Source organism: Ascaphus truei, chromosome 4 (assembly GCF_040206685.1).
Source record: "Ascaphus truei isolate aAscTru1 chromosome 4, aAscTru1.hap1, whole genome shotgun sequence".
Classification (NCBI taxonomy): Eukaryota; Metazoa; Chordata; class Amphibia; order Anura; family Ascaphidae; genus Ascaphus; species Ascaphus truei.
Window position 1 is genome coordinate 147,013,848 of NC_134486.1, and position 13,646 is coordinate 147,027,493.

The 13,646-nt window shown below is 40.1% G+C and overlaps 1 protein-coding gene across 5 annotated transcripts in view; it reads left to right on the forward strand.

The window, feature by feature from the left end:
- Positions 1–13,646, forward strand: part of SAMD5 (sterile alpha motif domain containing 5) — a 212,111-nt gene that overhangs the window by 22,646 nt on the left and 175,819 nt on the right. The window contains exon 4 of one of the 5 annotated variants that reach the window (XM_075596660.1): positions 4,239–5,500. The exons of the other annotated variants lie outside the window; for them this stretch is intronic. Within the exon in view, the coding sequence (XP_075452775.1) occupies positions 4,239–4,247 (9 nt within the window). The 3' untranslated portion in view covers positions 4,248–5,500. Of the gene's footprint in view, positions 1–4,238; positions 5,501–13,646 lie in introns of those variants that run through there. 5 annotated transcript variants of the gene reach the window in all.

Genomic DNA, 13,646 nt, shown 5'->3' on the forward strand with positions numbered 1-13,646 from the left:
TATGTTGTACTCAAGTGGTAATCTCTATGCATTTGAATACATATATGATCAGATGACCGCAGTTCAATGCTAAATCCTCTATACAGTAAGTGCATTTTAAACTCACATGGTCAAGGCTTGCATAAGGGTTCCTTTCTGCTTCTTGTTCACTTTACTTTACTGGATTAAAGAAAGTATTCCGGATTTATATCAGTGGATTTCTTTCTCTATAGTGATTCTCATATATTTGAGCCCCAGTTGTTTCCCCTACCTAGGGTAATCTAATGCTTAAAACATAGCATAGACTCCCTTCACGTGTCCGCAAGAGACTTCAAAGATGCACAAGCCAACAACAAAGGCATATAAATACTCAGTATGTAAATGCATGTAATAGGTAGATAAGAGTAATAATACTCAATAGTAAGTTTACACATGAAAGAATGGCAAGAGCAAGCGCCAGAGTGGGTGATGTGAACGAGCTCAGAGGGAAACCCGGGCTTCTTTGGTTGTCATGGGATGCGTCACCACGTTGGTAACTCCTTTAGCGGACGACGTCACTCACGATTTGAGATGGAAGGTGAAGGAGATCGGAGCAACATCTGATGCATATTAAACTAGCTGATTGTTCCTGTTTTGGCGCGAAGCTTTTCTTTTAAAAATTGCATGTCGCTCTAGCTGCCTTACCACTCCAAGTTTAAGACAAGGGTCGAAACATGTAGAAGTGTCAGCGCCTGGTGGGACCCCCTGTTTCTCTCTTCTTTGAGAGCACGTAGCTATACCCCATGTGACTTTGATGCTATGCACCCTCAAGATTGAGATGGTTATAATTGCAAGACTGTTATTTTGCCTGAATACTCTTACTGTGTTTATTTGACATCCTTTGACTGTGACTTTTTCCATTTATGGCCAGTCATTACTTACATTGTCAGCGTGACCTTAATTATCTCATTATGGCACATATATGCTAGCTTTAGTATGAAGAGCAGTGTATTTCACCACAGTGTGGATAAGACATAATACACTTCATAATGTTCATTTTCTTACATCCATTTGTCTCTGTTATGTGTCACTATACACCACAATAGTGTCAGGTTAGGATCGCTCCTTTATTTACTACCTATTTGCAGCAAATAGTTGGCTATCAGCCTTGCCATTCTTTCATATGTAAACTTGCTATTGAGTATTATTACTCTTATCTACCTATTACATGCGTTTACATATTGAGTATTTATATGCCTTTGTTGTTGGCTTGTGCATCTTTGAAGTCTCTTGCGGACACGTGAAGCAATTTTTCCGTATTGTGTTCTTATGTCATATGTGATACTTAATAAATTTTGGTTGCTTTGGTAAACCTGAGTGCTTCTTTAGGGACTCTTTCTCTGTTGCCACACATATATCAATATATATATATATATATATATATATATATATATATATATAAATATATATGAACAAAAAACAAACAAAAGCGCAAGCTCCATAGCACGTAACTGAGTAAAAATTAAGGTACATTTATTTAAAAAATCAGCAACCTATAAGAATGTGCACTTACAGGATTTCAAACAGAACCATTCGTGGGAGAGAAATCTCTATTGTGGTCATCTGCGGTGGTATGGTGAGTCCCAGGTTTGCCGAGTGGATGTAAACAGCCCAGGTTCACCATGAATTGGCAGCAAGATATAAAGGCATCCAATGCCTGCACGTCCTTTGCTCCCTCATACAATGATTGCTAACACTTGAAATTATCGCCAGCTGGAGCGCAGGGAAGCCAGGGACTCCAAATACACCAACACAAATGCGATGACGTCACAGCTCTACGCGTTTCGTCACACTGCAGACATGCATGCATGGAACTATTGCAACTAGTTTGGACTGACTCTTTAGCTTTATCCGATATATTTAGTATCTGATTGTGCGCCTGATTGCCAAGGTGCAATTAACTACATTATCTGCCAATTAAGTCTTATACAGTGACCAATCTACTATGTGTGTCATTTCTGTTATGCATGGTCTGGCTCTTACCTAATGAAGCCACACCAGTCAGGTCATTAGTTTGTATGATGATTTATTTATGGATATTTTTTAATTAAGCCAGAGCATCTCAGTATATATATGTTCACATTTATGGGTATCACTGTACTGCATTTTATTATGGGTGTTGTTGTTTGTGCCACATTTTTCATGCTTGTTTTATTGTAATGACCAGCCTATGATGCCATTGGCCAATGTTGCTAACATTGACACTGTATTTTACCCTTATACAGCATTAGGCATTTACACATGCCTTTATTCAGCCTATTTAGGCTTTTTCCCCTCTTCCTTGATTAAAGCTAGTTGCTACACACAGTTTAACAACTGTTTATGAGTTATCACATTAGTTAGCAAGCAACATGATCACCATTCATGCCCTGAGACGCTCAGATCACAAAGGACCACTTCGCCTGCAGTTGCGCTTATTATTTATTTAATTCCCGCGTTTCGCGCATGCGCAATGGTTATCCTGTCAGCTCCACACGCATTACACTCTCCCTTCACCAGCTCGTGGCTCGCGCATGTGCAGACATGCGTTTCATTGGTTACATGCGCCCCCTCTGGCTCTGAGACATGCGACGGAGATGATTTGACTTATAGCCTATAACCCTTGACCCCTGCATGCGCAGTGAGTGCGTTTCATGGGACGGGTGCATCATTGCGTTTCAGTTAATGCCTGATGGTTTGGTTGCAATGGGAGGGTCCTGCATATAGCATGTAAGTTATTGTTTGAATTAAATTATGTGTTGCACCTGTTTGTCATGGTTTGGTAGGGTATTTATATGTGTTCTATTGCACTCTGTATGTACATCACCTTGAGAAAGGTCCCGTGTGTAGGACCAAAACGTTGGATATGATGTCTCACTAAATACAAATCTTTTTTGACTACCTCGTGGAGTGCTGCCTCTGATATTCGCTCATACGGTATCGTATTGCCTATACAGTATATATATAAAAGAATACAGTGCTTTAGATTACAGAAAAAGATCATTACAAGAACATACAATTACAGTAAATGCAGAACAGTTTCTTAAAATAACAGGATAAAACATAAAACAGAAATCCCAATACATTACGTTACCATATGTCAGGGTTTTCTCCAGAGAGGTCACTGGTGTAGAAAAATGAAAATCCAAGTGTTTCATCCCAAAACATCCATCATACCTCTGTTGAATTCTGATTTTCATAATACCCTGCTAAGACTTATGTACTATGTTTTTCCTCATTGAAACCACATAAACCCACCCCTGTCATAAATCAGCTGCTAAATTGATGGTTTTACGATAGAGAAAAAAAACCTGCTCTAAAGCGGCATTTAGAATCTTGCCTCAATATTTAAATGCTCATAGCTTAATTTCCCCCAATACTTAGACAGACGTGAGCCATATCAATAGATTCAGGCGATTATGATGGCTGTAACAAGCTTGATTGTGAATGACAAATGGATGTCTGTCTTTGGCACCTCTTTCTCATGTCATATGTGGTCTCATTGCATGCGTCTCTTTATAATATTCAGATATCTGTAATCGTTGCACTGTAGCGTAGAGGTTATCACTGAATATCCTAATTTCCAATAAAGTCCTCCAACTAAGGCGTGACCTGTGGGTCACCTCTCTCTGGGATTCACCAGTAATCATTCAAGAACGTTTATTTTTCTTTAATGCTGAGAGCATAGTATCTGGCTATCATGTATTGCCTTCTAAATGACACGTGTCACTTTTAGTGATGCCCCCCCAAATTAAGTCCTGTTGACCTGCCATGACCCCAATATATTGTATTTTTAAAACTGTACAGATGCAGTCACCAGTATCTGACCACTTGCCTTGCAGTTTTCTGGGAGATTGCCCCAGATTTTCCAACATTTCGGTGAGATTTCTGCAGCCAGACGAATGGCCCATTGAATTAACATCGTGGGGGTCCCTGAAGGTCCCATTCAAACTGAGACCCCCGCTGTGTTAATCCGATGGGCCATTAGTCTGGCTGCAGAATCTCACAGAAATGTTGGAGCATTTACTGTGAGATTGCCACATTATTTTCCCAGACAAATAGTCAAATACTGGTGGCTGCATCTGTAGCTACATTAAACCCCGAAGCACAAGATTGACTAAACGACTTAATATAAAATACTGTAAGCTGCAGAAAATTAGACGTGCATAGACATTATCATCATCATTTTAAAATATGTAATATTCATGGGATAATAAATATCTAATCCCCTGAATGTACAGAGACGTTGAAGTGTATACCATATCATCATCTTCACCCCTAGTCGATCCACTGCTGGATGAAGGCCTCCCCAATGATCTTCCAGGTAATGTGGTTGCAAGACACTCTTCTCCAAGTTGCTCCAACAAATATATACTGTTAATTTTCCCATCTCACTTTTGGTCATCGTCTTAGTCTTTTACTTTAACTTGGAATCCAGGTGAGTAATATTATTGTCCAACAATGGTAATTTGTTCTTGAAATATGTCCTGCCACTGCCATTACAAAACATTTACCCTTGTAATAGTGTCACAGACTTTTGTTTGGTTTTGAACCCATTCTATCATTCTCATGTCTTCAGGTAATACCCAGAATACATCACTCCATACTTCTTTGAGTTGTATGAAACTTCTGAATGATCTTTGCATTTAGGGTCCAAGTTTCACGTATGTATGTGAGAACATGCTGAACACATTGGTCAAAACTTTTCTCTGCAGGCACATAGGAAAATCTTTCAAGGGAACTTTCCAGTTTGTTCCAAATTCATTTAATCCCATCTTCATTCTCATGTTGAGTTCATTCAAAAGGTTCCCATTCATTGTTACTTGCCAGTCATGTAGACATAGGCCCTTATTCTGTAAAATGTGATAGTGCTGATGAAAAGCCCCATTAAAGTCAATGGGACTTTTCATGTGATAGCACGTTATCTGCGCTTATCACACCTTCCAACGTCTTCTACTTCTATTCCATTTATTTTGCTTTTTTCAGAGTTTACACATTTGTTGCATATCCCTTGGTCTTGTTGAGATTCATATGGAGTCCCACTTTCTTACTTGCTTCGGTAAGTTCTCTGATTTATTGCTTGAGGTTTTCGGAGCTTTTGGCAAAAATAAAAATCTCATTTGCAAATCATAGGTGGCATGAGAATTAACCGTTGATTGTGAATACTTTTTCTTCCAAATCCAATCTCCTGTCTTGAACAATTTTTCAAGTGTTGCTATAAAAGGCGTTGGTGACAGTGGGGCCGATTCACTAAGCTACGTTAATTAGCGCTGAAATGGGTTACATCACTCGGGCGAAAAAGGGTGAAGCCATAAGCGCTATTCACTAAGGCTGTTTGGCGCGTTTTTGGCCTGCCTTGCCCAAAAGGGCCATATCACGCGATCACCTTCTTCCCCCCCTGATATCGTGCTTAAAGTTAGATAGCACGATAACTATTATAAACAAAGCAGCCTGTAAGAACTGTATGGAGACGCTGCGTTTCAATGCACGGCTCTTACAGGCGATCGTGCTGTTCAAATATGATTTTTAATACTAGTGTACATGAGCAGGGGGTCTCCTGAGCTGAACCGCATTGGTTTCAGGTCTGGAGACCCCCTACTTCAGGAGATATAGGCCCCGTTATGGGGTGCCGGTATCCCTTGCAGAATGTAAATGTCCCGGTCACGTGACGCGGGAGCTTTACAAGTGCAGGGGATACCGGCACCCCATAACGGGGCCTGTATCTCCTGAAGTAGGGGGTTCCCGAGGCTGAAGTCAACCTGCTTCAGTTTAGGAGTGGCCCTGCTCCCGTGCAATGTGATTACAATCCATATATTATTATTGCTAATATAAGTGAACTGAATTAAGTTCTTACAATTGTGTCCCGTAAAGTTCGTGTATGTTCATTTTTTTCAACGGTGTATCTGTGTGACAGTCTATGGAAGGACTCAACCACTTCACTATAATAGTGTTTTTACTTCTTTTAGATATGTTTTAGTTCACAGCATAGCTATGGTACTGTAGGGGTTAAGTGCTGAACTGTTGATCTGGTGAAATGATGAACTGATTAAATGAGGGAAGCACACGTGAGAATTTATAATTACACTTTGGCGGGAACATTTCTAATACACCCTATATAAGCCGCCCGACAACATGTGGTCTGCAGCCCCTGAGGCTGCTGGGACTTGCAGTTCCCAGCGGATCTATGGGTGTAATGGTCGCCACTGGCATTATACTGCGCATGCACCTGGTGTACAAAGATGGCTGCCGTAACTCTAGATACTATCTGCGAATGCGCGAGACTTCTCTGCACATGCACGTGCACACACAAAATGGTGGCGCCCTCTGTGGAGCACCGGCGACCCGCTCGCCAGTTCACAATCTCCCTGCAGCAACCACACAACCATACCCTCATGCAGCCTGGAGGTAACATGGGGACCTGGCTACATACTATATGTATCAGGATAACTATAACATTGCTCCATTGCTCTGGAATGTTCCTGTTCTTCCACCAGCATCTAAAGAGTTTATGCAAGGATTTTCTCTTCTTCTTTCCTAGATTCTTTCAATATTTCAGTAATTCCATTTCCCCCATAATCCTTCCCATTCTTCATGGGTTTTATTGCTTTTGTATTGTATTGTATTGTATGTCTTTATTTATATAGCGCCATTAATGTACATAGCGCTTCACAGTTGTAATACATGTGGTAATCAAATAATTAACAGATAATATAAATAACAGGTCATGGGAATAAGTGCTTCAGACATAAAAGTAACATTAAGGAAGAGGAGTCCCTGCCCCGAGGAGCTTACAGTCTAATTGTTAGGTAGGGAGAACGTACAGAGACAGTAGGAGGGAGTTCTGGTAAGTGCGTCTGCAGGGGGCCAAGCTTTATCGTGTTCAGAATATCCACAGTGCTATTCATATGCTTCTTTAAGCAAGTGTGTCTTAAGGTGGGTCTTAAAGGTGGATAGAGAGGGTGCTCGTCAGGTACTGAGGAGAAGGGCATTCCATAGGTTTGGGGCAGTCAGTGAAAAAGGTTTAAGGCGGGAGAGGGCTTTAGATACAAAGGGGGTATAAAGAAGACTTCCTTGAGAAGAACGCAAGAGTCTGGATGGTGCATAACGAGAAATTAGGGCTGAAATGTAAGGAGGGGCAGAAGAGTGTAAAGCTTTAAAAGTGAGAAGAATGGAGTGTGGGATGCGGGATTTGATCAGAAGCCAGGAGAGGAATTTCATGAGGGGAGATGCTGAGACAGATCTAGGAAAGAGTAGAGTGATTCTGGCAGTAGTGTTTAGGATAGATTGTAGGGGAGACAGGGGAGAGGCAGGAAGGCCGGACAGCAGGAAGTTACAGTAATCAAGACGGGAGAGAATGAGGGCCTGAGTCAGAGTTTTAGCAGTCGAGCAACAGAGGAAAGGGCATATCTTAGTGATATTGCGGAGGAAAAAGCGACAGGTTTTAGAAATTTTTTGAATGTGAGGGGCGAATGTGAGAGAGGAGTCAAGTGTGACCCCTAGGCAGCGTGCTTGGGCTACTGGGTGAATGATCGTAGTTCCAACAGTAATGTGGAAGGAGGTAGTAGGACCAGGTTTGGGAGGAAGTATGAGGAGCTCTGTTTTAGCCATGTTGATTTTAAGGCGACGGAGGGCCATCCAGGATGATATAGCAGAGAGTTTTGCCACTTCTTCTGGAAGTACGCATGGTACATCATTCATGGTTTATTTTCACACATCGTCTGTTAGTTAAAACAGGGTATAATCTGTGTTCTCATACAATTTCATGTTCTGTGTTCTCGTACAATTTCATGTCCTCAACGCATTTATGATAAGCACACTGTCTTTTATTGTTAATCCATCATCTTGTTTGAATGCAGTGATATGATTGGGAAGAAGCAAAAGTCGCTGCTTTGTCTTATTTAAGCTTTTATTATCTTCGATAATCTTCTTCACTGTATCGCAGTAAAATTTTGTTACATCTTCCATTATATTTTTGCGGATTATCTTACACAAATATGCATATTCAATTCTTGATCTTGCATGTTGGAATTGTTTTATTTCATGTTGTCTCCTCTGTAGTTGAATGCGCACAAAGCAATTACTATCTTCATAAATTCGTCATAATTGTTTGTTAAAGCGTCCCCATATATTTTGTGTAAAATTAAATAATTTTTCAATTCTAGATTAAATTCTCTGCTATTGTTCATGAGGTTATTGATGTTGATTGGTTTTGTCTTCTTTTTAAACAGTTTTCGTCTTTCCTTCTTCGGATTCAGATGTAATTTGCAGCTAACCAATCTGTGATCACTCCTTCTGTCAAAACTATTAAGCATTTTGCAGTCTTTAATCACATGTTTCTTGTCAGCTAGGAAATAGGCAATTTCATTCTTGATCCCATTGGGTCGATTCCATGTCCATTTTCTATTTGGATTCTTCTTGAAGTATGAATTCATGATGTAAAAGTTTTCACATTGTGCAAATTCTACCAATCTGTCTCCACGTTCATTCCTTTTACTTTATACTTACCAACTGATGCTTCATCTTTCTGCTGGGCACCCACCCATCTTTGCATTGAAATCTCCCATAAATAACTTGAGGTGATAATTTCCTTTGTTGCTAAAGTGATTGATTTCTTAGTAAAATGATTCCCCTTCATAGCCTGTGTGACGTGATGCTGGGGCATACGCTTGGAAACCTGTATGTCTTTGTCAACTGAATGAGGATTGTGGCTTTTCTTTCTCATCAGCTTTCATACTCCACTGTTGTTCTCGTGTTAATGATGAAGCTTACTACACAAATTCTTCCATTTTTTTACTTCTGTAATAGAATAGGTGTCTGCATTTGAGCTGAATGCAGCATTCATCTTTTATTCGTACTTTAGTAAAGCCAGGAATATCCCATTTCATCTTTTCAACTTTGTCTTCCAGTTCATGCAGCACTGCTTCACTGGAGAGATTCCGGCAGTTGTCGGTTGTCAGATTTAGGTTTGAATGACAGCTTTTGTTTAACTTCTGGGGATTCTTAGCACTTTTTGCCTTCATGCCTTGTTCCTTAATGCTGTCAGGCCCAGGGACAATCCAGCCTCTGGAAAATGAGGGCCATTGATTTTCGGTAACTTCCATATTTGGTGGTTGTGGTCTTACCGTTCTTGGCAGCCATCCTTATTTGAATGTATATAAATACCTTTCCAACTTTATGCCAAGTATATATTTCAAGTTTTCATAGTATGGTTAAACCTACCTACACAAGTGCCACTATACTTCTTCTTGAACACCTATTGCCAACTTCCCATCACTTAGAGATGTTAGATAAGCATTTGAGAGAAGAACACCATTTATATACAGTATGTTACAAGATATGCTGCAGAGATATAGTTATCATGTGGATGTACAGCTATTGTTGAGGCAGTCTACCGTTGGTTAATATTAGTCTAATTGGGCAGCATAGGTAGTCACTACACTTACCTCGTCCATGACAATATACATAATGCACCAGGTAAATATCTGTTAGTGTCTTCTGCATAAATAGTTCTATTCTCTAAGAAGAAGGTTTTATTTCTGGTTGTAGAATAAGACACAAAATTGTTATATAGGGGAAAAAAATAATAATTGCGCCAACCATATTTAAGTGAATTCAAGACTTCAGTCCCTCACAGAGTGTAATCCTGCTGCCCGAGTTTCTTAGAGGTGATTCACCAACCTCTATATGTAACAGTCAAAAAAGGGGGGGGGGGATCCTCCGGCGTGTGTTTCCACTTGTGATTCCGGGACACATGCAAAGTAAAATAAAGAGAGGGACCACAATCAGGGGTGGTTAAGAGACAATAATAAACGTATGAAGTTCTATAGGGAACACACTTACATTTGAACAACAAATCTTCAAATGGGGATGGGGGGGACCTCTTGATGATACCTCAAAATAGGGAAGAGAAGGGAAACATAGTACAACACTGTTTATTAACAACAAATTAAAAAAGATTGAAAACTCACAAGCGGCCAATAAATAATGGCATAGAGAAGAGGTGTCTCCAGACTCCACAGATCATCCTCCAGAATATTTGGTTGTCTCTTGTGGATTCTGTTCCAGCTGGTAAGATGGTAATGCGAGGAAGCAGTTAACAGCAAGGGGGTCTTCCGGAACTTGTGCACAGACCGGATTTCCTCCCGTTTGTCTCTCTCCTTGCCGCAGCTCCCGCCTTCCACGCATGCGCATGCGCTCTGGACATAGTGCTGGCCAAACTTGAATTGTGATCTCACTCTTCTGTACGGTGGCCTGTGATGCCCAAAGTCCATCAGACGCGTTTCGCAAATTAACTTCCTCAGTGACGGTCAAGGAGAGAGACATACGAGAGGAAATCCGGTCTGTGCACTAGTCCCGCTGCAAACTATCGACGTGGATGATCAAGAACGCTGGACTGGCAGTGGACCGGCGCCGGCGCCAGCTGAATGTAAAATTCTATGGTGAGTATTGTTGCCGTATTATTTTCTGTGTTTTTTTTATTTTGACAATGCAGTATCAATATCGGTGCGATTCAAAAGTCAAGCGATTCTCCTGTAAGCAATATTATTGGCTGAGCGGCTTCTACAGTACTGTACTGCAGATACTGAACTATTGGTGGAACGCTAGGCGCATGCGCAAAGGAACCTTCTTGAAACGCATACAGTTTGCGTGTCATTACATCAACGGTAGGCGCATGCGCATGTGAACAGGAGATTCTCCCCGAGAAAATTATTGGTGGGACAGGCTGGGAACTTCTTTAGACCATTACAATAAAACTTTTATTTTTGTTTTTCCTCAGAAAAGAAAACGGCTAATGGAGGGATTTCGATGGATAATATTGCTTTGTGTAACAATGCCTGCACATTACTGAATCAGATTTAAAAACCCACGTACCGGAGTCTACAGTTTAGTGGCTGATGTACACTATGCTGATGTTTTGCGGCCGTACAGTATACAATACTTTTTTATAAACAGTATACTGTGTAATAAACCTGAAAAAAAAACTATGCATTTATTCTACATGTATTACAGTACTGTACATACAGTATGTGTCTTCTATACAGTGCTAGTACATACAGTACAGTACAGTATTGTATGTGTCTTCTATTATTTTTTTTAATACTCATGTACTGAGCATGCCTACAGTATACAGTACAGTGTGCCTGGACAGTAGTGTACATTCTAGAAACACTGTATTTTGTTACAGTAGCAAAGGAGCCAATGGAACAATGTAAAACAAATCAACATGTTTTTTATTGGTGGAGTAAGTACAAAAACATTTATTTACAAATACTGTACAATGTAGAAACATTTTAAGTGCACAGCAATTCAAAACATCAACAGGTGTATGGTTTACTGCTACAGTTGTGAAAACATTTATGTATAGAAAGTAAAAACATTTACAGTCAGTCAGTATGGTTTACAGTCACATGTTTTAAAAATAAATTCTTTATTCATAAAATATACAAACCGCAACATCTCCTTTATCAAAGAACGGCAAGTCAAAACATATACAGTGGGATGGTGTGCAAAACAGTATGCACCAGTACAGTCCTCGAGGGCAGCAGACAGGCCCGGTTTTCAAGACAACCTTGAAAACAGTGCCTGTTTGCGGCCCTCAGGGACTGGAATTGTGCAGGTCCTGTGTGTGTACAGCAAGTTAAAACATTTCTGTATAAATACAAGTTAAAAAACACACAACAACATCTTCTTTATTTAAGTACAGCAGGTCAAAACATGTACAATACAGTTCAGCACAACAGTATGGTCTTACCTGTGATTAAAAAAAATCTTTATTCATAAAATACAGTATACAAAACGCAACATCTACTTTATTAAAGAAACATACAGTATACAGTACAGTGGGATGGTGTGCAGGATTGCATCTTCACTGACGAGTCTACTGTGTCGCTGGAGAGATTTGCAAGCTTTGCATTCCACAAAAAAGGCCACATATCTTTGAAACCGCGGCCAAAACACCCCGTGAAGCTGCATGTGTGGAGTGCCATCTCTAGGCGTGGACCAGGATGCATTGTCATCTTTGAAGGTAAACTATATGAAATATAAGGTAGCCTTATGCACTGTACTTTACTAGTGTAGCCTTACTGTATGCACTGTACTGTACTATTGCGCAGTTTTTTGAGCACTTTTCTTGCTATAGGAATCATGAATAAAGCTTTCTTCCAAGACAACATTGTCCCTGAGATAGTGCAATACATCACATGCGAGTACCCGAATGGTCACCGCTTCTACCAGGACAACGATCCGAAGCACACCGCATCAACAGCGCATATCCTTGAGCGCGGTATCAACTGGATCAAGACGCCAGCAGAGTAAGTGCGGTAACCGTGTCTCATTTTTTCCCCCACAGTTTTTACTGTGTACTGTATCTCTTAAACTAATTGTCCTTTTTTTCCAATGACAGATCGCCAGACTTCAATCCGATCGAAATGGTCTGGCATCAGCTGAAGGACCATATCCGGAAAGTGGCGAAACCCTCCAAAAAGGACGAGTTGTTGAAAGGCATAATGAGTTTTTGGAACGATGTGCTCACCGTGGAACGCTGCAATAAATATATAGACCAAGCATCAGGAAAGTAGTACTGTGCTGTAGTATTGTAAGTACAGTATGATACAGGTAAGTATGGCACAGATTTTTTCTTTCCAGATAGTCAGAGTATACAGTAGTTACAGTTTTTTCTTTACAGAGAGAGCAGCACCAGCCATCAGGTTACAGTACATAGTATTTAACAGTAGTCAGAGGATACAGTAGTTCCAGTATAGACTAGTTTGACAGTACTACAGTAACTGCCTACTAACTGCGCAATTTTTTTCTTTCCATACAAAGCTGCACCAGCCATCTACAGTAGTACTACACATCACACAATGCCATAATACAGTACTCACATAACTGCACTAATTTTTTGTTTTCTTGTCGTTTCAGGAAAAAAGGGTGGCCTGGGGGGAGGTGGGGTTTTGTGTCCAGTCTAATCTGTTTGTACAGTAAAATGTACAGTATATAAACAGCAGAAATGATGTACACAAAACCTCTCCTCTTTCAATGAACTACTGTACACAGAATGAGGAACAAGATAAAGACGGAAAAAATAATATTACTATATATATATATATTATACATTACAGTATATATTATTAAATAATATTATAAATGTGCATTATTCATGTTTCCCCATGTTTTAGAAATGTTTTCTAAATGTTTATCCAATTTCAATCTGCCAAAATAACTTAATAAAGACTGCATTATGTATTATTCATGATTAGTTTTATATTTGTAGTTTTTGGTTCCTGATAAAATAAATATTTATTCACATTCCTGCTAGTCATAATCATTTACAACAACCACAACCCTTTCCCCCACCCCTACAGTACACCAATGAATCAGTTAATTGTTTTTTTACAGTAACTCTCAATTCTCACAATGCTGTGCAAATCGGATTTACATTTCAAAATCGAGAAGGGATTTTCCAAAGCGTTACCGTAAACAAAGCCTCAAAGGGTTGGGGGGGGGGGTGATTACACGCAGGCGCACTGAGGCTTTGTAGCTCGGCTATGGACGGATTAAGAACACAATGGCAATATTCAGAAAATTAACGACTCTGTGGAGAGAGGGGGTTGGGTGACTCCGGCGCAGTAAGCAGCAAGCTCCCATCT